Source organism: Salmo salar, unplaced genomic scaffold (assembly GCF_905237065.1).
Source record: "Salmo salar unplaced genomic scaffold, Ssal_v3.1, whole genome shotgun sequence".
Lineage (NCBI taxonomy): Eukaryota > Metazoa > Chordata > Actinopteri > Salmoniformes > Salmonidae > Salmo > Salmo salar.
In genome coordinates this window covers 16,370-43,765 of record NW_025547008.1, presented here as the reverse complement: position 1 = coordinate 43,765, position 27,396 = coordinate 16,370, and the positions used below count along the sequence as shown (strand labels likewise).

Below are 27,396 nucleotides of genomic sequence, written 5' to 3'. Positions count from 1 at the left end.
TCAGTAAGGAGCTTTATGTGATGTACCAGGAGTGTTACCAGCCGTGACTCTGCACAGTAACTGTTGTTGTTGTTGTGTGTGGCACCTAGAAGTGGGGCCATAGTACACTGGATTTCTGTATGACATTAAAGATTAAAGGTGCAATACACCTCAACTAAACTAAAATGAAATTGTATTTGTCACATGCTTCGTCAACAGCAGGTGTAGACAGTGAAATGCTACTTTACGGGTCCTTTTCCCACAATGCAGAGAGAAAGAAAATAGAGAAATAACAGAAAAGTAAAACGTGTGTGTGTGTGTGTGTGTGTCTGTGTCTCTCCCCTCCAGAGCTGCTGTATCAGGATGTGTTCTCAGTATGGGAGGTGATCTGGGCGGCTCCTCATATCTCCTCTCAGCACTTCGTCCTGTTCTTGGCCCTGGCCCTGGTAGAGGTCTACAGAGAGATCATCAGAGATAATACCATGGACTTCACTGACATCATCAAGTTCTTCAACGGTGACAGACATAGCCTGAGTCCCAAATCACACCCTATTCCCTTTATAGTGCACCACTTTTGATCAGGCCCCTAGAGTAGTGCACTATGTATGGTATAGCGTACCATGTTGGACCCCAATAAGGACGTGGTATTTGTTGGGATGGAGCAGAAAAGTGTCGGCGGATTGTGCTCATTACAGATTGTGTGTATATAAAACAGTCTCCCTAACTTCCTGTGTGTGTGTATATAAAACAGTCTCCCTAACTTCCTGTGTGTGTGTATATAAAACAGTCTCCCTGACTTCCTGTGTGTGTGTGTGTATAAAACAGTCTCCCTGTCTTCCTGTGTGTGTGTGTATAAAACAGTCTCCCTAACTTCCTGTGTGTGTGTGTCTAAAACAGTCTCCCTAACTTCCTGTGTGTGTGTATATAAAACAGTCTCCCTAACTTCCTGTGTGTGTGTATATAAAACAGTTTCCCTAACTTCCTGTGTGTGTGTATATAAAACAGTCTCCCTAACTTTCTGTGTGTGTGTCTAAAACAGTCTCCCTAACTTCCTGTGTGTGTGTGTGTGTATAAAGCAGTCTCCCTGACTTCCTGTGTGTGTGTGTATAAAACAGTCTCCCTGACTTCCTGTGTGTGTGTGTATAAAACAGTCTCCCTAACTTCCTGTGTTGTGTGTGTCTAAAACAGTCTCCCTAACTTCCTGTGTTGTGTGTGTCTAAAACAGTCTCCCTGACTTCCTGTGTGTGTGTGTGTGTATAAAACAGTCTCCCTGACTTCCTGTGTGTGTGTGTGTATAAAACAGTCTCCCTAACTTCCTGTGTTGTGTGTGTCTAAAACAGTCTCCCTAACTTCCTGTGTTGTGTGTGTCTAAAACAGTCTCCCTAACTTCCTGTGTGTGTGTGTGTATAAAACAGTCTCCCTGACTTCCTGTGTGTGTGTGTGTATAAAACAGTCTCCCTAACTTCCTGTGTTGTGTGTGTCTAAAACATTCTCCCTAACTTCCTGTGTTGTGTGTGTCTAAAACAGTCTCCCTAACTTCCTGTGTGTGTGTGTATAAAACAGTTCCCCTGACTTCCTGTGTTGTGTGTGTAAAAACAGTTTCCCTGACTTCCTGTGTGTGTGTGTGTGTGTGTGTGTGTGTGTGTGTGTGTGTGTGTGTGTGTGTGTGTGTGTGTGTGTGTGTGTGTGTGTGTGTGTGTGTGTGTGTGTGTGTGTGTGTGTGTGTGTGTGTGTGTGTGTGTGTGTGTGTGTGTGTGTGTGTGTGTGTGTGTGTGAGACAGAGATGGCAGAACGTCATGACGTGCAGCACATCCTTCAGATCGCTAGAGAGCTGGTGCACAAGGTCCAGTCTCTCATCGAGAACAAGTGATGAGGAGGAGGACGAAGAGAGGAGGATGAGGAAGAGAGGAGCCAGATGCCATCACCCTTCGATCCACCCTTCTGTCCTCCGCACCTAGCACAGCTTCCTCCCTCTCTTACCCCTCCAAAACCAGGGGAAGAGACAAAGACATGGGCCCTCCAGCCCTCTCTCCCTCCTGGCCTCTAACCCTCAATCCCTCCAGCCTTCAGCCCGCCAGCCAGACCGGTGGAGGATGAAGGCTCCAGGTGACCATCCTTTTCTGGATGCAGGAGAGAACAGTGGAAAGGAGAGGGATGTTGGCTGGGCCCAGGTTTAGATTTGGGTCCTGGTTCCTGGTCTAGGTCTGTTCCTAGTCTAGTTCCTGGTCTGGGTCTGGTCCTAGTCTAGTTCCTGGTCTGGGTCTGGTCCTAGTCTAGTTCCTGGTCTAGGTCCATCACAGAGACCAGAGACCCCCTGACCTCTCCTTCTCAGAGACCCCCTGACCTCTCCATCACAGAGAACCCCTGACCTCTCCTTCACAGAGAACCCCTGACCTCTCCTTCACAGAGACCCCCTGACCTCTCCATCACAGAGCCCCTGACCTCTCCATCACAGAGACCCTTGACCTCTCCATCACAGAGACCCCTGACCTCTCCTTCACAGAGACCCTGACCTCTCCATCACAGAGACCCCCTGACCTCTCCATCACAGAGACCCCCTGACCTCTCCTTCACAGAGACCCCCTGACCTCTCCTTCACAGAGACCCCCTGACCTCTCCTTCACAGAGAACCCCTGACCTCTCCTTCACAGAGACCCCCTGACCTCTCCATCACAGAGCCCCCTGACCTCTCCATCACAGAGACCCTTGACCTCTCCATCACAGAGACCCCTGACCTCTCCTTCACAGAGACCCCTGACCTCTCCATCACAGAGACCCCCTGACCTCTCCATCACAGAGACCCCCTGACCTCTCCATCACAGAGACCCCTGACCTCTCCTTCACAGAGACCCCCTGACCTCTCCATCAGAGACCCCCTGACCTCTCCTTCACAGAGACCCCCTGACCTCTCCTTCACAGAGACCCCCTGACCGCTCCTTCACAGAGACCCCCTGACCTCTCCATCACAGAGACCCCCTGACCTCTCCATCACAGAGACCCCCTGACCTCTCCATCACAGAGACCCCTGAGCTCTCCTTCACAGAGACCCCCTGACCTCTCCTTCACAAAGACCCCCTGACCTCTCCATCACAGAGACCCCCTGACCTCTCCATCACAGAGACCCCCTGACCTCTCCATCACAGAGACCCAAGTATTTGTTACCAGTCAGTGATTGAGATTCCTCTCAGTGTTGATTCGGACGATGGGCTAAATGCGACGTGTGATATATGTGTGACTTCATCAAGTGTGACTTTGCTTTAGTGACACAACTTTAGAGTGTGAATGACCAAGTAAGCCAGTAGCACAGAGACTGGGTACAGTACAGTGTATAAATACCGGGGTGCTCAGTGCACTACCAGTAGAGGCCTCTAGAGGGCCCTAGCCACTCACACAGGCTATTATGGATTCCCCTTACAGAGGAGCAGAAGAGTTAAGAAGCCACGAAGAAGAAGCCTTCGTCTGTGACCAAATTGACTGTGCCAACTTTCAGACCTTTTCATTAAGTATTTATATGATCAGCCTTGAAACTTTGTCTTGTGGACCTGTTTTGATTGGTTAATAACCCTCTCTTCCTTTAGAATGTTCCTCTCCCTATAACCTTGCTTTATGGTTTGTTATTTTCTTCAATTCCTCAGATGTTGCCTTTATTATATACCAAGTGTACTGTATATTCCAGCCTGATCCACTTTGTTGTGAGTGTTGCCCTTGTTGGTCCAGTACCCATCAAGCCCCCACCACTTCCCTAGTAGGGGCCAACACAGCTCTCCTTCGGGAGGTGGGCTTCGTTGATTGGCATATAGCCTTTTCCTTCCCCTGTCGAAATTCCATTCTACGTTGTGCGCTATTGACCACGACTGACCAATGAACATGACCAAAGTGAAATTGAGTCAAATGATGATAGCACAAAAAAAAATCATTAAAAAAAAGATCATAATCCGATTTTTAAATGATTATGATACTCCTGTATGAGGTGAGACATTGTTTGTGTCTTAAATAGCACCCTATTCCCTATATAGTGCACTACTTTTGACCAGGGCACCATAGGGTGCCATTTGGGACATTTGACATCCTTACTAGTCTCCAGTAGCTTCAAATAATAACCTGCACCCTTATTTCCAAAATGGCTGTCATGGAGTGGTTTCCTACAGTTACCACACTGCCCAGTCTTCCCCGATCCCGTGGTGTTGTGAAGAAATCAGCTTCTTGAAATGCAGAGTGCCCATTACAGGGCGATAGTAGTGTGGAATGTTTCTAAAATGGAACCTTAATAATTCCCTTTATCCACGGGTTGCACATTTCTTCACAAGTTTAGTTTTTGAAGGTCTGTTTTATAGGAGTGATGTCCAGCTGAGCGTTCTACTCGAGGCAGTCACAACGAGTGTCGGTGAGGAGCTATTCTGACGTGCGTTACGGTAGCTTGGAAACACGATTGGATTTTCAAAAAGAGGGAAATAATTAGTAGGACGAGCTTTTGTCATCATTGTCATGTCATGCCAGATTGACTTTAGATACAGTATATCTTTAGCTAGCTAGCTAATTTTGAGGGGAGAGCACCAACGTTTTTCCAGCTAACGTTAGCATTGCTAGCTATTTCTGACAAACTTTGCTAACTCACGGCAACATTGCCATCTCTAAAGTCAACTTGACATCATACTGATGGCAAAGTTGTTTTATACAAATGATTTGTCTACTTTAGCAATGTCATCGTATTTCCAGGCCACTATAGTGTAAATTTGACTTAAAAAGTCATTAGCCCCCCTTTTTCAGACTGAGCATTAGGGATCAGTCAGAAAACAATATGCTGGGGCATATTGAGTGACGGAAGGGCAACCCGTGATTAGTGCACTACTTTTGACCAGAGCCCTGGTTCTCAACCTTTTTTCGTTACTGTACCAGCAAAGTACATTTTCTTCTGCCCAGAGTACCCCTGAAGGACCTACCCCCTTATGTGTATTTCACCAGTAAGCGTATGGGCTCAGGAGAATGTAAGTAATGTACCCCGTGTGAATAGGCCAAGTAGCCCTAGTTGAGAACCACTGGTAAAGGGAATGGGGTTCCATTTCAAACATACATGGGTTTAAGTACAGTAGACGTCACAACACACGTGGTAGTTTATGATTGCAGTGTGAAGAAGGGGAAAAGTTTAGTAGCCTGGAATCATAACTTATTTTGTGATATTTAACTGCTGTTACAATGTTGGGTGCAGCGTTTCAGTCTGGTTCAACCAGGCTAGATTTGAGGCCCTTAGGAGAGCTATTTTCTTCCAATCAGGACCATGTGTACCAAAGCCTCAAAAACAGCCTGGCCCTGAGGTATGACGACAAGGTGCAATTTCATACCGTATCGCAAAGACTGTTTATTAGGTGTACAATATTTTTTTAAACCACGCTGTTTAATTCTAGATTATAACTACTGTGCAATTTCTGTTTTGACTATCGATGTAATCTCTCACATCTATAATGACTGCTGTAAATAAATAAACAAACCCCTCCCTCTCCAAAAAGCCCAATATTTCTATGAGGACGGAATAAGGATATAACGTATTTTAAAGTGTATTTTAATACGTTTGGGTTTTAAAGCAGCGTGTATTTGAGAATGCTGATTGCTGTGTATAACAATCCTGGTTACTGTGTTTAACTGAATGCTGGTTACACTTTGTTGACTGTTATGTTCTCTCAATGTTGTGCACTGATGGTGAATAAGAAGAAAAAATATATATAAAAAAATAATTTCAAAATTATATATTTATTTTGTTTTGAAAAGCCAACCATTTGAATTGCAGATTAGGTATTGTATGTATCTTTTGCCTTGAATGTAATGTATTACTAAACACAGTTTAATCCTTATTATTAAAACATTTTAATAACTGGGAGATGACCATGTCTATTGTAACTCATTTGAAACGTGTATATCCCAAAATGCCATTCTATTTCCTTTATAGTGGACTACTTTTGACCAGAGTGCTTTCTCATCGTTTTTAGGGGCTGTTTACAGAAAACCTAACCTAACCTAACCTAACCATGGTCCATAAGCTACTTTCAGCGTGAGAACCAATCGAACATCAAGTTGTAAAAATTCTGAACTTCCCCTTTAAACGTTTATATTTCTTAGTTATTTGGTCTCGTCTTCCTCACTTTGAAACCTTCTTCTTTTCTCCTTCCATGGCTGTGGCTTCATTCACAAAACACACACACACTGAACAACCGGTTTACAAAATGCCATCTTTATCACTGTCAATACTTAAAAACAGATCTTGTACATCAGTACCCATGGAATTGCACGATAGAAAGGCATGAAAAACAAAAATGAAAACATTAAAATAGATATTGCATCTTCAAAAAGCAAAATGTCATCCATAAATACATTAGTCACTTTTTTTGATGTTTAAGTCCACTGTATTTTCTTACAACAGAATCACAGATGTGTATATATATATATATAGCCAGGAGAAATCATTTAAAAGAAGAAAAACAAATGAGGATGAATGAACATGGGGTCACGAGAATAGTTTTTCAAAATTCTGGTAACTTTCTAAAAATGTCCATGGTTTTCCAGAAATCCTGGTTGTAGGATCTCAGGAATCTTCCAAACTGGGATTTTTCGAAAATCTAGGAAATTGGGGTAATTTTGCAACCCTCGACAAGAAAGATAGAAACATAACAGTAACATTGACATTCTCTGGTCACCATTTTGTGACAAATGTATCATTTGTTTACATTACGAACATCAAAAAGGCCAAGAGAGTTCTCCACAAAGCCAGTGTGGAAAACGGTTATATCCAGTCATGATGGGATACAATACTGTGTGAATGTATACTACATGACCAAAAGTATGTGGACACCTGCTCGTAGAACATCTCATTCCAAAAATCATGGGCATTAATATGAAGTTGGTCTACTGCTCCAGAGTCCAATGGCGGCAACCTTTACACCACTCCAGCCGACACGCGGCATTGCGCATGGTGATCTTAGGCTTGTGTGCGGCTCCTCTGCCATGGAAACCCGTTTCATGAAGGTCCCGACGAACAGTTCTTGTGCTGACGTTGCTTCCAGGGGCAGTTTGGAACTCGTGAGTGAGTGTTGCAACGATTTTTAAGCGCTTCAGCACTCGGCGGTCCAGTTCTGTGACCTTTGTGTGGCCTACCATTTCGTGGCTGTGACGTTGACGCTCCTAGACATTTCCACTTCACAATAACAACATTTACAGTTGACCGGGGCAGCTCTAGCAGGGCAGAAATTTGAGAAAGGTGGCATCCTATAACAGTACCACGTTGAAATTCACTGAGCTCTTCAGTAAGGCTATTCTACTGCCAATGTTTGTCTATGGAGATTGCATGGAGGTGTGCTTGATTTTATACACCAGTCAGCAACGGGTGTGGCTGAAATAGCCCAATCCACTAATTTGAAGCGATGTCCACATACTTTTGTATATATAGCGTATGTGTTTGTGTGTGTGTTCATGGAAGAGTACTGAGGTCCACAAAAAGTGGTGGTGAGTCTATTGGATGTCTGTCCATCGGTGCCTGAGACAGAGAGAGACAGAGACACAGAGACACAGAGACACAGAGACACAGAGAGACAGAGAGACAGAGAGACAGAGAGACAGAGAGAGAGAGAGAGAGAGAGACAGAGACACACATGAAGGGGTTATCCTGGTGACTATTGACATAGAGACCTATGGGTCCTGGTCAAAAGTAGTGCACTTTATAGGGAATAGGATGCCAATTAAGACTCATTTTAGATGCGTGGTATTATGACTGAACTCCACTTACCATCAGCCTGTCCTCTAGCTGCATCTATTTCCACCTTCTAGAAAAAAAAACAGACACCGTTTCAACATCGTTCTGATCACAAGCTTGTTGATAATTGCTGTTTTCAAAAACCCATACCAGATCCGAATCAGGTGTGCTGGAACCGATCAAGAAGGAAGGAAAATGGCTGGGGGTACTATAGGAGAGGTTTAGGGAAATGGATGGGGGGTACTATAGGAGAGGTTTAGGGAAATGGCCTGGGGGTACTATAGGAAAGGTTTAGGGAAATGGCCTGGGGGTACTAGAGAGGGGGTTTAGGGAAATGGCTGGGGTACTATAGGAGAGGTTTAGGGAAATGGATGGGGGTACTATAGGAGAGGTTTAGGGAAATGGCCTGGGGGTACTAGAGAGGGGGTTTAGGGAAATGGCTGGGGGTACTAGAGAGGGGGTTTAGGGAAATGGCCTGGGGGTACTAGAGAGGGGGTTTAGGGAAATGGCCTGGGGGTACTATAGGAGAGGTTTAGGGAAATGGATGGGGGGTACTAATGGAGAGGTTTAGGGAAATGGCCTGGGGGTACTATAGGAGAGGTTTAGGGAAATGGCCTGGGGGTACTATAGGAGAGGTTTAGGGAAATGGCCTGGGGGTACTAGAGAGGTTTCGGGGAAATGGCTGGGGTACTAGAGGAGAGGTTTAGGGAAATGGCTGGGGGTACTAGAGGAGAGGTTTAGGGAAATGGCCTGGGGTACTATAGGAGAGGTTTAGGGAAATGGCTGGGGGTACTAGAGAGGTTTAGGGAAATGGATGGGGGTACTATAGGAGAGGTTTAGGGAAATGGCCTGGGGGTACTATAGGAGAGGTTTAGGGAAATGGCCTGGGGGTACTAGAGAGGGGGTTTAGGGAAATGGCTGGGGGTACTACAGGAGAGGTTTAGGGAAATGGATGGGGGTACTAATGGAGAGATTTAGGGAAATGGCCTGGGGGTACTATAGGAGAGGTTTAGGGAAATGGCCTGGGGTACTATAGGAGAGGTTTAGGGAAATGGCCTGGGGGTACTAGAGAGGTTTCGGGGAAATGGCTGGGGGTACTAGAGGAGAGGTTTAGGGAAATGGCCTGGGGTACTATAGGAGAGGTTTAAGGAAATGGCCTGGGGGTACTATAGGAGAGGTTTAGGGAAATGGCTGGGGGTACTATAGGAGAGATTTAGGGAAATGGCCTGGGGGTACTAGAGAGGGGTTTAGGGAAATGGCCTGGGGGTACTAGAGAGGTTTCGGGAAATGGCTGGGGGTACTAGAGGAGAGGTTTAGGGGAAATGGCTGGGGGTACTAGAGGAGAGGTTTAGGGAAATGGCCTGGGGGTACTATAGGAGAGGTTTAGGGAAATGGCTGGGGGGTACTAGAGAGGTTTAGGGAAATGGATGGGGGGTACTATAGGAGAGGTTTAGGAAATGGCCTGGGGGTACTATAGGAGAGGTTTAGGGAAATGGCCTGGGGGTACTAGAGAGGGGTTTAGGGAAATGGCTGGGGTACTACAGGAGAGGTTTAGGGAAATGGATGGGGGGTACTAATGGAGAGATTTAGGGAAATGGCCTGGGGGTACTATAGGAGAGGTTTAGGGAAATGGCCTGGGGGTACTATAGGAGAGGTTTAGGGAAATGGCCTGGGGGTACTAGAGAGGTTTCGGGAAATGGCTGGGGGTACTAGAGGAGAGGTTTAGGGAAATGGCTGGGGTACTAGAGGAGAGGTTTAGGGAAATGGCCTGGGGGTACTATAGGAGAGGTTTAAGGAAATGGCTGGGGGTACTGGAGGAGAGGTTTTGGGAAATGGCTGGGGGTACTATAGGAGAGGTTTAGGGAAATGGATGGGGGTACCGGAGGAGAGGTTTAGGGAAATGACTGGGGGTACCATAGGAGCGGTTTAGGGAAATGGATGGGGGTACCGGAGGAGAGGTTTAGGGAAATGACTGGGGGTACTATAGGAGAGGTTTAGGGAAATGGCTGGGGGTACTGGAGGAGAGGTTTAGGGAAATGGCTGGGGGGTACTAGAGAGGTTTAGGGAAATGGCTGGGGGTACTATAGGAGAGGTTTAGGGAAATGGCTGGGGTACTGGAGGAGAGGTTTTGGGAAATGGCTGGGGGTACTATAGGAGAGGTTTAGGGAAATGGATGGGGGTACTAATGGAGAGGTTTAGGGAAATGGCCTGGGGGTACTATAGGAGAGGTTTAGGGAAATGGCCTGGGGGTACTATAGGAGAGGTTTAGGAAATGGATGGGGGTACTATAGGAGAGGTTTAGGGAAATGGCCTGGGGGTACTATAGGAGAGGTTTAGGGAAATGGCTGGGGTACTAGAGGAGAGGTTTAGGGAAATGGCCTGGGGGTACTATAGGAGAGGTTTAGGGAAATGGCCTGGGGGTACTATAGGAGAGGTATAGGAAATGGATGGGGGGTACTATAGGAGAGATTTAGGGAAATGGCTGGGGGTACTAGAGGAGAGGTTTAGGGAAATGGCCTGGGGGTACTATAGGAGAGGTTTAGTGAAATGGCCTGAGGGTACTAGAGAGGTTTCGGGAAATGGCTGGGGGTACTAGAGGAGAGGTTTAGGGAAATGGCTGGGGGTACTAGAGGAGAGGTTTAGGGAAATGGCCTGGGGGTACTATAGGAGAGGTTTAGGGAAATGGCCTGGGGGTACTATAGGAGAGGTTTAGGGAAATGGCTGGGGGTACTAGAGAGGTTTAGGGAAATGGCTGGGGGTACTATAGGAGAGATTTAGGGAAATGGCTGGGGGTACTATAGGAGAGATTTAGGGAAATGGCTGGGGGTACTAGAGGAGAGGTTTAGGGAAATGGCTGGGGGTACTATAGGAGAGATTTAGGGAAATGGATGGGGGTACTATAGGAGAGGTTTAGGGAAATGGCTGGGGGTACTATAGGAGGGGTTTAGGGAAATGGCTGGGGGTACTGGAGGAGAGATTTAGGGAAATGGATGGGGGTACTGCAGGAGAGGTTTAGGGAAATGGCTGGGGGTACTGGAGGAGAGATTTAGGGAAATGGATGGGGGTACTGGAGGAGAGGTTTAGGTAAATGACTGGGGGTACTATAGGAGAGGTTTCGGGAAATGGATGGGGGTACAAGAGAGGGGGTTTAGGGAAATGGCTGGGGGGGGTACTATAGGAGAGGTTTAGGGAAATGGCTGGGGGGTACTATAGGAGAGGTTTAGGGAAATGGCTGGGGGTACTATAGGAGAGGTTTAGGGAAATGGCCTGGGGGTACTAGAGAGGGGGTTTAGGGAAATGGCTGGGGGTACTACAGGAGAGGTTTAGGGAAATGGATGGGGGTACTAAAGGAGAGATTTAGGGAAATGGCCTGGGGGTACTATAGGAGAGGTTTAGGGAAATGGCCTGGGGGTACTATAGGAGAGGTTTAGGGAAATGGCCTGGGGGGTACTAGAGAGGTTTAGGGAAACGACTGGGGGTACTATAGGAGAGGTTTAGGGAAATGGCTGGGGTACTGGAAGAGAGGTTTAGGGAAATGGCTGGGGGTACTAGAGAGGTTTAGGGAAATGGCTGGGGGTACTATAGGAGAGGTTTAGGGAAATGGATGGGGGTACTAATGGAGAGGTTTAGGGGAAATGGCCTGGGGGTACTATAGGAGAGGTTTAGGGAAATGGCCTGGGGGTACTATAGGAGAGGTTTAGGAAATGGATGGGGGTACTATAGGAGAGGTTTAGGGAAATGGCCTGGGGTACTATAGGAGAGGTTTAGGGAAATGGCTGGGGGTACTAGAGGAGAGGTTTAGGGAAATGGCCTGGGGTACTATAGGAGAGGTTTAGGGAAATGGCCTGGGGGTACTATAGGAGAGGTTTAGGAAATGGATGGGGGGTACTATAGGAGAGATTTAGGAAAATGGCCTGGGGGTACTAGAGAGGTTTCGGGAAATGGCTGGGGGTACTAGAGGAGAGGTTTAGGGAAATGGCTGGGGTACTAGAGGAGAGGTTTAGGGAAATGGCCTGGGGTACTATAGGAGAGGTTTAAGGAAATGGCCTGGGGTACTATAGGAGAGGTTTAGGGAAATGGCTGGGGGTACTATAGGAGAGATTTAGGGAAATGGCCTGGGGGTACTAGAGAGGGGGTTTAGGGAAATGGCCTGGGGTACTATAGGAGAGGTTTAGGGAAATGGATGGGGGTACTAATGGAGGGGTTTAGGGAAATGGCCTGGGGTACTATAGGAGAGGTTTAGGGAAATGGCCTGGGGGTACTATAGGAGAGGTTTAGGGAAATGGCCTGGGGGTACTAGAGAGGTTTCGGGAAATGGCTGGGGTACTAGAGGAGAGGTTTAGGGAAATGGCTGGGGGTACTAGAGGAGAGGTTTAGGGAAATGGCCTGGGGGTACTATAGGAGAGGTTTAGGGAAATGGCTGGGGGTACTAGAGAGGTTTAGGGGAAATGGATGGGGGTACTATAGGAGAGGTTTAGGGAAATGGCCTGGGGGTACTATAGGAGAGGTTTAGGGGAAATGGCCTGGGGGTACTAGAGAGGGGTTTAGGGAAATGGCTGGGGGTACTACAGGAGAGGTTTAGGGAAATGGATGGGGGTACTAATGGAGAGATTTAGGGAAATGGCCTGGGGGTACTATAGGAGAGGTTTAGGGAAATGGCCTGGGGGTACTATAGGAGAGGTTTAGGGAAATGGCCTGGGGGTACTAGAGAGGTTTCGGGAAATGGCTGGGGGTACTAGAGGAGAGGTTTAGGGAAATGGCTGGGGTACTAGAGGAGAGGTTTAGTGAAATGGCCTGAGGGTACTAGAGAGGTTTCGGGAAATGGCTGGGGTACTAGAGGAGAGGTTTAGGGAAATGGCTGGGGTACTAGAGGAGAGGTTTAGGGAAATGGCCTGGGGTACTATAGGAGAGGTTTAGGGAAATGGCCGGGGTACTAGAGGAGAGGTTTAGGGAAATGGCTGGGGTACTAGAGGAGAGGTTTAGGGAAATGGCCTGGGGGTACTATAGGAGAGGTTTAAGGAAATGGCCTGGGGGTACTATAGGAGAGGTTTAGGGAAATGGCTGGGGGTACTATAGGAGAGATTTAGGGAAATGGCTGGGGGTACTAGAGGAGAGGTTTAGGGAAATGGCTGGGGGTACTATAGGAGAGATTTAGGGAAATGGATGGGGGTACTATAGGAGAGGTTTAGGGAAATGGCTGGGGTACTATAGGAGGGGTTTAGGGAAATGGCTGGGGGTACTGGAGGAGAGATTTAGGGAAATGGATGGGGGTAAAGGAGGAGAGGTTTAGGGAAATGGCTGGGGGTACTGGAGGAGAGATTTAGGGAAATGGATGGGGGTACCGGAGGAGAGGTTTAGGGAAATGACTGGGGGTACCATAGGAGCGGTTTAGGGAAATGGATGGGGGTACCGGAGGAGAGGTTTAGGGAAATGACTGGGGGTACTATAGGAGAGGTTTAGGGAAATGGCTGGGGGTACTGGAGGAGAGGTTTAGGGAAATGGCTGGGGGGTACTAGAGAGGTTTAGGGAAATGGCTGGGGGTACTATAGGAGAGGTTTAGGGAAATGGCTGGGGGTACTGGAGGAGAGGTTTTGGGAAATGGCTGGGGTACTATAGGAGAGGTTTAGGGGAAATGGATGGGGGTACTAATGGAGAGGTTTAGGGGAAATGGCCTGGGGGTACTATAGGAGAGGTTTAGGGAAATGGCCTGGGGGTACTATAGGAGAGGTTTAGGAAATGGATGGGGGTACTATAGGAGAGGTTTAGGGAAATGGCCTGGGGGTACTATAGGAGAGGTTTAGGGAAATGGCTGGGGTACTAGAGGAGAGGTTTAGGGAAATGGCCTGGGGGTACTATAGGAGAGGTTTAGGGAAATGGCCTGGGGGTACTATAGGAGAGGTATAGGAAATGGATGGGGGGTACTATAGGAGAGATTTAGGGAAATGGCTGGGGGTACTAGAGGAGAGGTTTAGGGAAATGTCCTGGGGGTACTATAGGAGAGGTTTAGTGAAATGGCCTGAGGGTACTAGAGAGGTTTCGGGAAATGGCTGGGGTACTAGAGGAGAGGTTTAGGGAAATGGCTGGGGGTACTAGAGGAGAGGTTTAGGGAAATGGCCTGGGGTACTATAGGAGAGGTTTAGGGAAATGGCCTGGGGGTACTATAGGAGAGGTTTAGGGAAATGGCTGGGGGTACTAGAGAGGTTTAGGGAAATGGCTGGGGTACTATAGGAGAGATTTAGGGAAATGGCTGGGGGTACTATAGGAGAGATTTAGGGAAATGGCTGGGGGTACTAGAGGAGAGGTTTAGGGAAATGGCTGGGGGTACTATAGGAGAGATTTAGGGAAATGGATGGGGGTACTATAGGAGAGGTTTAGGGAAATGGCTGGGGTACTATAGGAGGGGTTTAGGGAAATGGCTGGGGGTACTGGAGGAGAGATTTAGGAAATGGATGGGGGTACTGCAGGAGAGGTTTAGGGAAATGGCTGGGGGTACTGGAGGAGAGATTTAGGGAAATGGATGGGGGTACTGGAGGAGAGGTTTAGGTAAATGACTGGGGTACTATAGGAGAGGTTTCGGGAAATGGATGGGGGGTACAAGAGAGGGGGTTTAGGGAAATGGCTGGGGGGGTACTATAGGAGAGGTTTAGGGAAATGGCTGGGGTACTATAGGAGAGGTTTAGGGAAATGGCCTGGGGGTACTAGAGAGGGGGTTTAGGGAAATGGCTGGGGTACTACAGGAGAGGTTTAGGGAAATGGATGGGGGGTACTAAAGGAGAGATTTAGGGAAATGGCCTGGGGTACTATAGGAGAGGTTTAGGGAAATGGCCTGGGGGTACTATAGGAGAGGTTTAGGGAAATGGCCTGGGGGTACTAGAGAGGTTTAGGGGAAACGACTGGGGTACTATAGGAGAGGTTTAGGGGAAATGGCTGGGGTACTGGAAGAGAGGTTTAGGGAAATGGCTGGGGGGTACTAGAGAGGTTTAGGGAAATGGCTGGGGTACTATAGGAGAGGTTTAGGGAAATGGATGGGGGTACTAATGGAGAGGTTTAGGGAAATGGCCTGGGGGTACTATAGGAGAGGTTTAGGGAAATGGCCTGGGGGTACTATAGGAGAGGTTTAGGAAATGGATGGGGGTACTATAGGAGAGGTTTAGGAAATGGCCTGGGGGTACTATAGGAGAGGTTTAGGGAAATGGCTGGGGGTACTAGAGGAGAGGTTTAGGGAAATGGCCTGGGGGTACTATAGGAGAGGTTTAGGGAAATGGCCTGGGGGTACTATAGGAGAGGTTTAGGAAATGGATGGGGGGTACTATAGGAGAGATTTAGGGAAATGGCTGGGGGTACTAGAGGAGAGGTTTAGGGAAATGGCTGGGGGTACTAGAGGAGAGGTTTAGGGAAATGGCCTGGGGGTACTATATGAGAGGTTTAGGGAAATGGCCTGGGGGTACTATAGGAGAGGTTTAGGGAAATGGCTGGGGGTACTAGAGAGATTTAGGGAAATGGCTGGGGTACTATAGGAGAGATTTAGGGAAATGGCTGGGGTACTAGAGGAGAGGTTTAGGGAAATGGCTGGGGTACTATAGGAGAGATTTAGGGAAATGGATGGGGGTACTATAGGAGAGGTTTAGGGAAATGGCTGGGGTACTATAGGAGGGGTTTAGGGAAATGGAAGGGGTACTGGAGGAGAGATTTAGGGGAAATGGATGGGGTACTGCAGGAGAGGTTTAGGGAAATGGCTGGGGGTACTGGAGGAGAGATTTAGGGAAATGGATGGGGGTACTGGAGGAGAGGTTTAGGGAAATGACTGGGGTACTATAGCAGAGGTTTAGGGAAATGGATGGGGTACTGGAGGAGAGGTTTAGGGAAATGACTGGGGGTACTATAGGAGAGGTTTAGGGAAATGGCTGGGGGTACTGGAGGAGAGGTTTAGGGGAAATGGCTGGGGGTACTAGAGAGGTTTCGGGAAATGGCTGGGGGTACTATAGGAGAGGTTTAGGGAAATGGCTGGGGGTACTGGAGGAGAGGTTTTGGGAAATGGCTGGGGGTACTATAGGAGAGGTTTCGGGAAATGGCTGGGGTTACAAGAGAGGGGTTTAGGGAAATGGCTGGGGGTACTATAGGAGAGGTTTAGGGAAATGGCTGGGGGTACTATAGGAGAGGTTTAGGAAATGGCTGGGGTACTATAGGAGAGGTTTAGGGAAATGGATGGGGTACTATAGGAGAGGTTTAGGGAAATGGCTGGGGGTACTATAGGAGGGGTTTAGGGAAATGGCTGGGGGTACTATAGGAGAGGTTTAGGGGAAATGGCTGTGGGTACTGGAGGAGAGGTTTAGGGGAAATGGCTGGGGGGTACTAGAGAGGTTTAGGGGAAATGGCTGGGGGTACTATAGGAGAGGTTTAGGGAAATGGCTGGGGGTACTGGAGGAGAGGTTTCGGGAAATGGCTGGGGGTACTATAGGAGAGGTTTCGGGGAAATGGCTGGGGGTACAAGAGAGGGGTTTAGGGAAATGGCTGGGGGTACTATAGGAGAGGTTTAGGGAAATGGATGGGGTACTATAGGAGAGGTTTAGGGGAAATGGCTGGGGGAACTATAGGAGAGGTTTAGGGAAATGGCTGGGGTACTATAGGAGAGGTTTAGGGGAAATGGCTGGGGGGTACTAGAGAGGGGGTTTAGGGAAATGGCTGGGGGTACTAGAGAGGTGGTTTAGGGAAATGGCTGGGGGTACTAGAGAGGGGTTTAGGGAAATGGCTGGGGTACAATAGGAGAGGTTTAGGGAAATGGCTGGGGGTACTGGAGAGGGGTTTAGGGAAATGGATGGGGGTACTAGAGAGGGGGTTTAGGGAAATGGATGGGGTACTATAGGAGAGGTTTAGGGAAATGGATGGGGGTACTAGAGAGGGGTTTAGGGGAAATGGCTGGGGGTACTAGAGAGGGGGTTTAGGGAAATGGCTGGGGGTACTAGAGAGGGGTTTAGGGAAATGGCTGGGGGTACTAGAGAGGGGGGTTTAGGGAAATGGCTGGGGGTACTAGAGAGGGGGTTTAGGGAAATGGCTGGGGGTACTAGAGAGGGGGTTTAGGGAAATGGCTGGGGGTACTAGAGAGGGGGTTTAGGGAAATGGCTGGGGGTACTGGAAGAGAGATTTAGGGAAATGGCTGGGTACTAGAGAGGGGGTTTAGGGAAATGGCTGGGGGTACTGGAGGAGAGATTTAGGGAAATGGCTGGGTACTAGAGAGGGAGTTTAGGGAAATGGCTGGGGGTACTAGAGAGGGGTTTAGGGAAATGGCTGGGGGTACTAGAGAGGGGGTTTAGGGAAATGGCTGGGGGTACTAGAGAGGGGTTTAGGGAAATGGCTGGGGGTACTAGAGAGGGGTTTAGGGAAATGGCTGGGGGTACTGGAAGAGAGATTTAGGGAAATGGCTGGGGTACTGGAAGAGAGATTTAGGGAAATGGCTGGGTACTAGAGAGGGGGTTTAGGGAAATGGCTGGGGGTACTGGAGGAGAGATTTAGGGAAATGGCTGGGTACTAGAGAGGGGGTTTAGGGAAATGGCTGTGGGTACTAGAGAGGGGGTTTAGGGAAATGGCTGGGGGTACTAGAGAGGGGGTTTAGGGAAATGGCTGGGGGTACTAGAGAGGGGGTTTAGGGAAATGGCTGGGGGTACTAGAGAGGGGGTTTAGGGAAATGGCTGGGGGTACTAGAGAGGGGGTTTAGGGAAATGGCTGGGGGTACTAGAGAGGGGGTTTAGGGAAATGGCTGGGGGTACTGGAAGAGAGATTTAGGGAAATGGCTGGGTACTAGAGAGGGGGTTTAGGGAAATGGCTGGGGTACTGGAGGAGAGATTTAGGGAAATGGCTGGGTACTAGAGAGGAGTTTAGGGAAATGGCTGGGGGTACTAGAGAGGGTTTTAGGGAAATGGCTGGGGGTACTAGAGAGGGGGTTTAGGGAAATGGCTGGGGGTACTAGAGAGGGGGTTTAGGGAAATGGCTGGGGGTACTGGAAGAGAGATTTAGTGAAATGGCTGGGGGTACTGGAAGAGAGATTTAGGGAAATGGCTGGGTACTAGAGAGGGGGTTTAGGGAAATGGCTGGGGTACTGGAGGAGAGATTTAGGGAAATGGCTGGGTACTAGAGAGGGGTTTAGGGAAATGGCTGTGGGTACTAGAGAGGGGGTTTAGGGAAATGGCTGGGGGTACTAGAGAGGGGTTTAGGAAATGGCTGGGGGTACTAGAGAGGGGGTTTAGGGAAATGGCTGGGGGGTACTAGAGAGGGGGTTTAGGGGAAATGGCTGGGGGTACTAGAGAGGGGGTTTAGGGAAATGGCTGGGGGGTACTGGAAGAGAGATTTAGGGAAATGGCTGGGGGTACTGGAAGAGAGATTTAGGGAAATGGCTGGGTACTAGAGAGGGGGTTTAGGGAAATGGCTGGGGTACTGGAGGAGAGATTTAGGGAAATGGCTGGGTACTAGAGAGGGGTTTAGGGAAATGGCTGGGGGTACTAGAGAGGGGTTTAGGGGAAATGGCTGGGGGTACTAGAGAGGGGTTTGGGAAGTGGCTGGGGGTACTGGAGGAGAGATTTAGGGAAATGGCTGGGTACTAGAGAGGGGGTTTAGGGAAATGGCTGGTGGTAGGCTTTTACTACCCACCTGTGTGGCGTGTTGGCTGCTCCTCCTAACTGGGGTTAGGTTTCTCTGGAGTCTTCTGAAGCTGGAGGGAAGAGAAAGGAGGAAGACCTTTTTCAGACTTGTAGGCATTATGGGAATTCTCTCGTCCGGGACTAGAGGAGAGGGGATGTTTCATTACAGGAGGAGATAAAACCTGATCAGAGTGGGAATGTGTTAGAAATCAATCATTTGTGCCAAAATCAATCATTTGTGCCAAAAGGAAAACGAAAACTGTTGAAAGAAGTAAAATTCGTCATGGTACTGCTTTTACACACACACACACACACACACACACACACACACACACACACACACACACACACACACACACACACACACACACACACAGTTCACATGCAATGTGTTGCTGGCTGCTCGTTATGTGTGCTTGCTGCCACACGGTGGCAGTGGTACTCTTCCTTCCAACAGAACACATCAGTCTGGTGACAAAGAGAAAACTGGAGACAGAAAACGAGGATAGCGCGCTAACCGCTAATGTGGGAGGACGCATTCCAAAAATATGAACACAAGGTGAGAAATGAGACCGGAGAACAACAGTCAGACTACAGCACAGCAGACAGCGAGGCAAAGCATACGCAGAATGTCATTATGACCAACAATAAAAACTAAAAGAAGCAGATGGAAAATTGTGTAAATAGATTTCCAACGAACAGCGGCCACTATTTTGCCACTAATATAGATAGACGATGGGTGCAACTAAATCAATCAAAAAGAATGTAATAAAAATGTTTGAGTTGAATTTTGGAAATAAAGCTGCAGAACAGAACTACAGGCAGAATAGCTACTGTACCTGAGATTGTTCTCTTAGAAACTCAGGGAGCTGAAATTCACCTTTAAAGACCTGGGGAGACAAAGGGGCTGGGTTTAGAGGTAACCTTTAAAGACCTGCTGGGGAGACAAAGGGGATGAGTTTAGAGGTAACCTTTAATGACCTGCTGGGGAGACAAAGGGGCTGGGTTTAGAGGTAACCTTTAAAGACCTGGGGAGACAAAGGGGCTGGGTTTAGAGGTAACCTTTAAAGACCTGCTGGGGAGACAAAGGGGCTGGGTTTAGAGGTAACCTTTAAAGACCTGCTGGGGAGACAAAGGGGCTGGGTTTAGAGGTAACCTTTAAAGACCTGGGGAGACAAAGGGGCTGGGTTTAGAGGTAACCTTTAAAGACCTGCTGGGGAGACAAAGGGGCTGGGTTTAGAGGTAACCTTTAATGACCTGCTGGGGAGACAAAGGGGCTGGGTTTAGAGGTAACCTTTAAAGACCTGGGGAGACAAAGGGGCTGGGTTTAGAGGTAACCTTTAATGACCTGCTGGGGAGACAAAGGGGCTGGGTTCAGAGGTAACCTTTAAAGACCTGCTGGGGAGACAAAGGGGCTGGGTTTAGAGGTAACCTTTAATGACCTGCTGGGGAGACAAAGGGGCTGGGTTTAGAGGTAACCTTTAATGACCTGGGGAGACAAAGGGGCTGGGTTTAGAGGTAACCTTTAAAGACCTGGGGAGACAAAGGGGATGGGTTTAGAGGTAACCTTTAATGACCTGCTGGGGAGACAAAGGGGCTGGGTTTAGAGGTAACCTTTAATGACCTGCTGGGGAGACAAAGGGGCTGGGTTGAGAGGTAACCTTTAAAGACCTGCTGGGGAGACAAAGGGGCTGGGTTTAGAGGTAACCTTTAAAGACCTGGGGAGACAAAGGGGCTGGGTTTAGAGGTAACCTTTAATGACCTGGGGAGACAAAGGGGCTGGGTTTAGAGGTAACCTTTAAAGACCTGCTGGGGAGACAAAGGGGCTGGGTTTAGAGGTAACCTTTAAAGACCTGCTGGGGAGACAAAGGGGCTGGGTTTAGAGGTAACCTTTAATGACCTGCTGGGGAGACAAAGGGGCTGGGTTTAGAGGTAACCTTTAAAGACCTGCTGGGGAGACAAAGGGGCTGGGTTTAGAGGTAACCTTTAAAGACCTGGGGAGACAAAGGGGCTGGGTTTAGAGGTAACCTTTAAAGACCTGCTGGGGAGACAAAGGGGCTGGGTTTAGAGGTAACCTTTAAAGACCTGGGGGAGACAAAGGGGCTGGGTTTAGAGGTAACCTTTAAAGACCTGCTGGGGAGACAAAGGGGCTGGGTTTAGAGGTAACCTTTAAAGACCTGCTGGGGAGACAAAGGGGCTGGGTTTAGAGGTAACCTTTAAAGACCTGCTGGGGAGACAAAGGGGCTGGGTTTAGAGGTAACCTTTAAAGACCTGCTGGGGAGACAAAGGGGCTGGGTTTAGAGGTAACCTTTAAAGACCTGGGGAGACAAAGGGGCTGGGTTCAGAGGTAACCTTTAATGACCTGCTGGGGAGACAAAGGGGCTGGGTTTAGAGGTAATCTTTAAAGACCTGGGGAGACAAAGGGGCTGGGTTTAGAGGTAACCTTTAATGACCTGCTGGGGAGACAAAGGGGCTGGGTTTAGAGGTAACCTTTAAAGACCTGCTGGGGAGACAAAGGGGCTGGGTTTAGAGGTAACCTTTAATGACCTGGGGAGACAAAGGGGCTGGGTTTAGAGGTAACCTTTAAAGACCTGGGGAGACAAAGGGGCTGGGTTTAGAGGTAACCTTTAAAGACCTGGGGAGACAAAGGGGCTGGGTTTAGAGGTAACCTTTAAAGACCTGCTGGGGAGACAAAGGGGATGGGTTTAGAGGTAACCTTTAATGACCTGCTGGGGAGACAAAGGGGCTGGGTTTAGAGGTAACCTTTAATGACCTGGGGAGACAAAGGGGCTGGGTTTAGAGGTAACCTTTAATGACCTGCTGGGGAGACAAAGGGGCTGGGTTCAGAGGTAACCTTTAATGACCTGGGGAGACAAAGGGGCTGGGTTTAGAGGTTAGGTAAGTTATGTTAAGGAACATCATGGGCAGAAGATCCAGAGCTCCAGACCTTTAATCTCTATCCAACTACAGTGAACTACAAATCTAGGGCAAACTAAATTTAAGATTATTTGACCTAAAACCCTGATGAAAGCTAAAATGGGCCAAAACACGTTGCTTTTGACTCAACAATAAAGAAGCACTTTCATTAACTTCCACCATTCTCCAAGAGTTGCTGAATTTCCTCTTTACTTAAGACTATTCGACGCCACATGATTCCATCTTTCTCTGTTATTTTGAAATCAGCCTTGGAACTGGCATCAACATATCAAATGTCCACTTCCTCTCACTAAATCCAGCAGGATGCGCTAATTAAAGAGCAGTGTAGCCTTAGTGCTGTTGGAGTCTGACTGACTGGTGTGTTTTCTCATCCCCAAGGAAACATTGACAGCCTCCTGCGACGGGTCTTGGCATGTTAGCTGATGAGAGCGTTAGCGACTTAGTGAAAGGAAACATGTTAGTTGATGGGGAGCGTTAGCGACTTAGTGAAAGGAAACATGTTAGCTGATGGGGAGCGTTAGCGACTTAGTGAAAGGAAACATGTTAGCTGATGGGGAGGCGTTAGCGACTTAGTGAAAGGAAACATGTTAGCTGATGGGGAGCGTTAGCGACTTAGTGAAAGGAAACATGTTAGCTGATGGGAGCGTTAGCGACTTAGTGAAAGGAAACATGTTAGCTGATGGGGAGCGTTAGCGACTTAGTGAAAGGAAACATGTTAGCTGATGGGGAGCGTTAGCGACTTAGTGAAAGAAAACATGTTACCTGATGGGGAGCGTTAGCGACTTAGTGAAAGGAAACATGTTAGCTGATGGGAGGGACAGAGACACAGAGAGAGAGAGAGAGAGAGAGAGAGAGAGAGAGAGAGAGAGAGAGAGAAGAGAAAGACAGACACAGAGAGAGAAAGAGAGGAGAGAGAGAAAGAGAGAGGAGAGAGACACAGAGAGAAAGAGAGAGGAGAGACACAGAGAGAAAGAGAGAGAGGAGAGAGAGAGAGAGAAAGAGAGAGAGGAGAGAGAGAGAGAGAGAGAGGAGAGAGAGAGAGAAAGAGAGAGAGGAGAGAGAGAGAGAAAGAGAGAGAGGAGAGAGAGAGAGAGAGGAGAGAGAGAGAAAAAGAGAGAGAAAGAGAGAGAAAGAGAGAGAGGAGAGAGAGACAGAGCCACGGAGAGAGGGAGAGGTACTGTAGAGGGAAAGGGAGAAGTAGAGGGAGAGCAGGGCATGAATGGGTTACGGTTATCCTGGTGACTGTTGACATAGGAAGCAGCCAACACGTCGACATCTGGCTGACGGAGAGTTTCAAAGTACCGTGTCCACAGGGGGACAACATCAGCCAGAGAGAAGGCAAGAGGGAGGAAAGGAGGGAGAGAGGAGAAGGAGAGAGGGAGGAAAGGAGGGAGAGAGGAGGAGGCGAGAGGGAGGAAAGGAGGGAGAGAGGAGGAGAGAGGGAGGAAAGGAGGGAGAGAGGAGAAGGCGAGAGGGAGGAAAGGAGGGTGAGAGGAGGAGAGAGGGAGAGAGGAGAAGGCGAGAGGGAGGAAAGGAGGGAGAGAGGAGAAGGAGAGAGGGAGGAAAGGAGGGAGAGCGGAGGAGGCAAGAGGGAGGAAAGGAGGGAGAGAGGAGAAGGAGAGAGGGAGGAAAGGAGGGAGAGAGGAGGAGAGAGGGAGGAAAGGAGGGAGAGAGGAGGAGGGAAGGATTGAGGAAAGGAGGGAGGGGATCACTGTCCCCTGACCAGGACAAGTCAGTGACCTCACATCCTGGCTTCCTCTACGTGAGAGACTGTAGGTTTTCAAAGAACTTGGCAAACTGTGTACATTTCCAGGAAGTCCCCCCCCTGCCCCAAGCCCCCCACCTCTCTTCACCTCTGATGGGTGCTAGACCAGACAGAAACCTACCTAAGGGACTTCTCTTGCATTGTGCAAACAGGAAAACTATTCCATCGCTATGGTCTCGGATGGTCACGCGGCATGGTAAAATGAAGTCTCTCTCGTCTTAGATTACCCTAACTCCTGGACCAGGATTCTTCTAAACCTCTCTTTGTCTAAAAACACTTTGATTTTGGAAGGAAAGACCCGGGGAAGAGCGAGAGAGTGATAAACTGTCTGGTCAGGTGAGGGGGCAGCACTGATACAGGGAACAGCATGACTGTCTGGTCAGGTGAGGGGGCAGCACTGGTACAGGGAACAGCATGGCTGTCTGGTCAGGTGAGGGGGCAGCACTGGTACAGGGAACAGCATGACTCTCTGGTCAGGTGAGGGGGCAGCACTGATACAGGGAACAGCATGGCTGTCTGGTCAGGTGAGGGGGCAGCACTGATACAGGGAACAGCATGACTGTCTGGTCAGGTGAGGGGGCAGCACTGATACAGGGAACAGCATGACTGTCTGGTCAGGTGAGGGGGCAGCACTGATACAGGGAACAGCATGGCTGTCTGGTCAGGTGAGGGGGCAGCACTGATACAGGGAACAGCATGACTGTCTGGTCAGGTGAGGGGGCAGCACTGATACAGGGAACAGCATGACTCTCTGGTCAGGTGAGGGGGCAGCACTGATACAGGGAACAGCATGGCTGTCTGGTCAGGTGAGGGGGCAGCACTGATACAGGGAACAGCATGGCTGTCTGGTCAGGTGAGGGGGCAGCACTGATATAGGGAACAGCATGACTCTCTGGTCAGGTGAGGGGGCAGCACTGATACAGGGAACAGCATGACTGTCTGGCCTGAAGCAGCAGCATGCCAAATGGCACACTGTTCCCTATATAGTGCACTACTTTTGACCAGGACCATAGGGCGCTGTTCCCTACGTAGTGCACTACTTTTGACCAGGACCATAGTGCTCTGTTCCTCATGTAGTGCACTACTTTTGACCAGGGCCATAGGGCTCTGTTCCCTACGTAGTGCACTACTTTTGACCAGGACCATAGGGCTCTGTTCCCCATGTAGTGCACTACTTTTGACCAGGGCCATAGGGCTCTGTTCCCCTACGTAGTGCACTACTTTTGACCAGGACCATAGGGCTCTGTTCCCCATGTAGTGCACTACTTTTGACCAGGGCCATAGGGCTCTGTTCCCTATAAAGTGCACTACTTTTGACCAGGGCCATAGGGCTCTGTTCCCTATATAGTGCACTACTTTTGACCAGGGCCATAGGGCTCTGTTCCCCCATGTAGTGCACTACTTTTGACCAGGGCCATAGGGCTCTGTTCCCCCATGTAGTGCACTACTTTTGACCAGGGCCATAGGGCTCCGTTCCCTCCGTAGTGCACTACTTTTGACCAGGGGCCATAGGGCTCCGTTCCCTCCGTAGTGCACTACTTTTGACCAGGGGCCATAGGGCTCTGTTCCCCATGTAGTGCACTACTTTTGACCAGGGCCATAGGGCTCTGTTCCCTACGTAGGGAATCGTGGTGCCACTGGAAACGCAGTATGTTAAGCGTCCTGGTTCTCCCTCCAGTTAGGATTTGCTGCCAGGGGGAACAGCATGTTGAAGCTACCCAGCCTCCTGTACTCCAAGCTGGGCATGCTGACACACTGCCTCCCCCATCTGCGTTGTGTTCCATCTCTAGACGGAGAGAGTGTGCCGAGAAAACATTACACATTTTGATATTTCATTTAGGCTAAAATACACATTCTCCACAGATTTTAATTACACAGCCTCTCCCGTATTTGAATATATTTAAAATATATTGAATGTTTGATTGAAATACTAAAAACAAATCTGCCAGATAGTACGACAACCAGGAAATGATGTAAACAGAGAAACCTTAACCTGCTTAATCACAAGGCTGCTACTGCAATACCTCCTTGACGGAGATGTTACACTCGTGTGTGTGCGCACGCGCGGTACGTACTAAAATTTGACATTCTTGCCTGTAGTTGTCTAAGAGCCAGAAAATGTAATTTATCTGTAATGGTTTTCAATGTGTGAGTGAGAGACAGAGATGTTTCTTTTCTCCCCTTGGTACCATTTTGCAGGGGGAAGGTAGTCTTGGCAACACTCCTCTACCCTTGCTGGTAAAAGAAAAGAGGAAGCATTTGACTACAGTACGTATTTCTCTATGGGCCTTCCTCCAACCCACCCCATGAGTCAGTCTCTCTCCTGGGTTACATCCAAAATTGCACCCTATTCCCTAGAAGGTTCCATGCCCAAGCCCTGTGGGCCCTGGTCTAAAGTAGTGCACTATACAAGGAATAGGGTCTAAAGTAGAGCACTATATAGGGAATAGGGTCTAAAGTAGAGCACTATATAGGGAATAGGGTCTAAAGTAGTGCACTATAAAGGGAATGGGGTCTAAAGTAAACTAAACTTCGCTGGAAGCCTGTGTTTCAGACATAAGGAAGTGGATGGCTGCAAATGTTCTACTTTTAATCTCAGACAAAACAGAGATGTTAGTTCTAGGTCTCAAGAAACAAAGAGATCTTCTGTTGAATCTGACAATTAATCTTGATGGTTGTACAGTCGTCTCAAATAAAACTGTGAAGGACCTCGGCGTTACTCTGGACCCTGATCTCTCTTTTGACGAACATATCAAGACTGTTTCAAGAAGAGCTTTTTTCCATCTACAGTGGGGGAAAAGTATTTGATCCCCTGCTGATTTTGTACATTTGCCCACTGATGAAGAAAGGATCAGTCTATAATTTTAATGATCGGTTTATTTGAACAGTGAGAGACAGAATAACAACAAAAATATCCAGAAAAAACATGTCAAAATGTTATAAATTGATTTGCATTTTAATGAGGGAAATAAGTATTTGACCCCCTCTCAATCAGAAAGATTTCTGGCTCCCAGGTGTCTTTTATACAGGTAACGAGCTGAGATTAGGAGCACACTCTTAAAGGAAGTGCTCCTAACCGCAGCTTGTTACCTGTAAAAAAGATACCTGTCCACAGAAGCAATCAATCAATCAGATTCCAAACTCTCCACCATGGCCAAGACCAAAGAGCTCTCCAAGGATGTCAGGGACACGATTGTAGACCTACACAAGGCTGGAATGGGCTACAAGACCATCGCCAAGCAGCTTGGTGAGAAGGTGACAACATTTGGTGCGATTAGTCGCAAATGGAAGAAACACAAAAGAACTGTTAATATCCCTCGGCCTGGGGCTCCATGCAAGATCTCACCTCGTGGGGTTGCAATGATCATGAGAACGGTGAGGAATCAGCCCAGAACTACACGGGAGGATCTTGTCAATGATCTCAAGGCAGCTGGGACCATAGTCACCAAGAAAACAATTGGTAACACACTATGCCGTGAAGGACTGAAATCCTGCAGCGCCCGCAAGGTCCCCCTGCTCAAGAAAGCACATATACATGCCCGTCTGAAGTTTGCCAATGAACATCTGAATGATTCAGAGGACAACTGGTGAAAGTGTTGTGGTCAGATGAGACCAAAATGGAGCTCTTTGGCATCAACTCAACTTGCCATGTTTGGAGGAGGAGGAATGCTGCCTATGACCCCAAGAACACCATCTCCACCGTCAAACATGGAGGTGGAAACATTATGCTTTGGGGGTGTTTTTCTGCTAAGGGATCAGGACAACTTCACCGCATCAAAGGGACGATGGATGGGGCCATGTACCGTCAAATCTTGGGTGAGAACATCCTTCCCTCAGCCAGGGCATTGAAAATGGGTCGTGGATGGGTATTCCAGCATGACAATAACCCCAAACACACGGCCAAGGCAACAAAGGAGTGGCTCAAGAAGAAGCAAATTGAGGTCCTGGAGTGGCCTAGCCAGTCTCGAAACCTTAATGACTTGTGGGACAAAATCCCTCCTGAGATGTGTGCAAACCTAGTGGCCAACTACAAGAAATGTCTGACCTCTGTGATTGCCAACAAGGGTTTTTGCCACCAAGTACTAAGTCATGTTTTGCAGAGGGGTCAAATACTTATTTCCCTCATTAAAATGCAAATCATTTTATAAAATTTTTGACATGCGTTTTTCTGGGTTTTTTATTATTCTGTCTCTGTTGTTATTCTGTCTCTCACTGTTCAAATAAACCTACCATTAAAATTATAGACTGATCATTTCTTTGTAAGTGGGCAAACGTACAAAATCAGCAGGGGATCAAATACTTTTTCCCCCCACTGTACGTAACATTGCAAAATCAGAAACTTTCTG

The 27,396-nt window shown here is 48.3% G+C and overlaps 1 protein-coding gene and 1 long non-coding RNA gene across 2 annotated transcripts; one reads left to right on the top strand and one right to left on the bottom strand.

The window, feature by feature from the left end:
• Positions 1 to 327: 327 nt before the first annotated feature.
• LOC123731690 (small G protein signaling modulator 2) lies at positions 328 to 5,851 on the top strand (the record flags this gene model as incomplete). The annotated part of the gene is given in 2 exon segments (XM_045711091.1): positions 328 to 495; positions 1,761 to 5,851. Coding segments are annotated over 2 exon segments (257 nt in total), but the record flags the coding sequence as incomplete, so codon positions are not given.
• Positions 5,852 to 6,186: 335 nt separating this feature from the next.
• Positions 6,187 to 20,023, bottom strand: LOC123731691 (uncharacterized). Its single transcript, XR_006762797.1, has 4 exons — positions 19,188 to 20,023; positions 18,359 to 18,419; positions 7,751 to 7,787; positions 6,187 to 7,501 (listed from the first exon to the last, which is right to left on the bottom strand). It is a non-coding gene; the product is annotated as an uncharacterized lncRNA (long non-coding RNA).
• Positions 20,024 to 27,396: the final 7,373 nt, after the last annotated feature.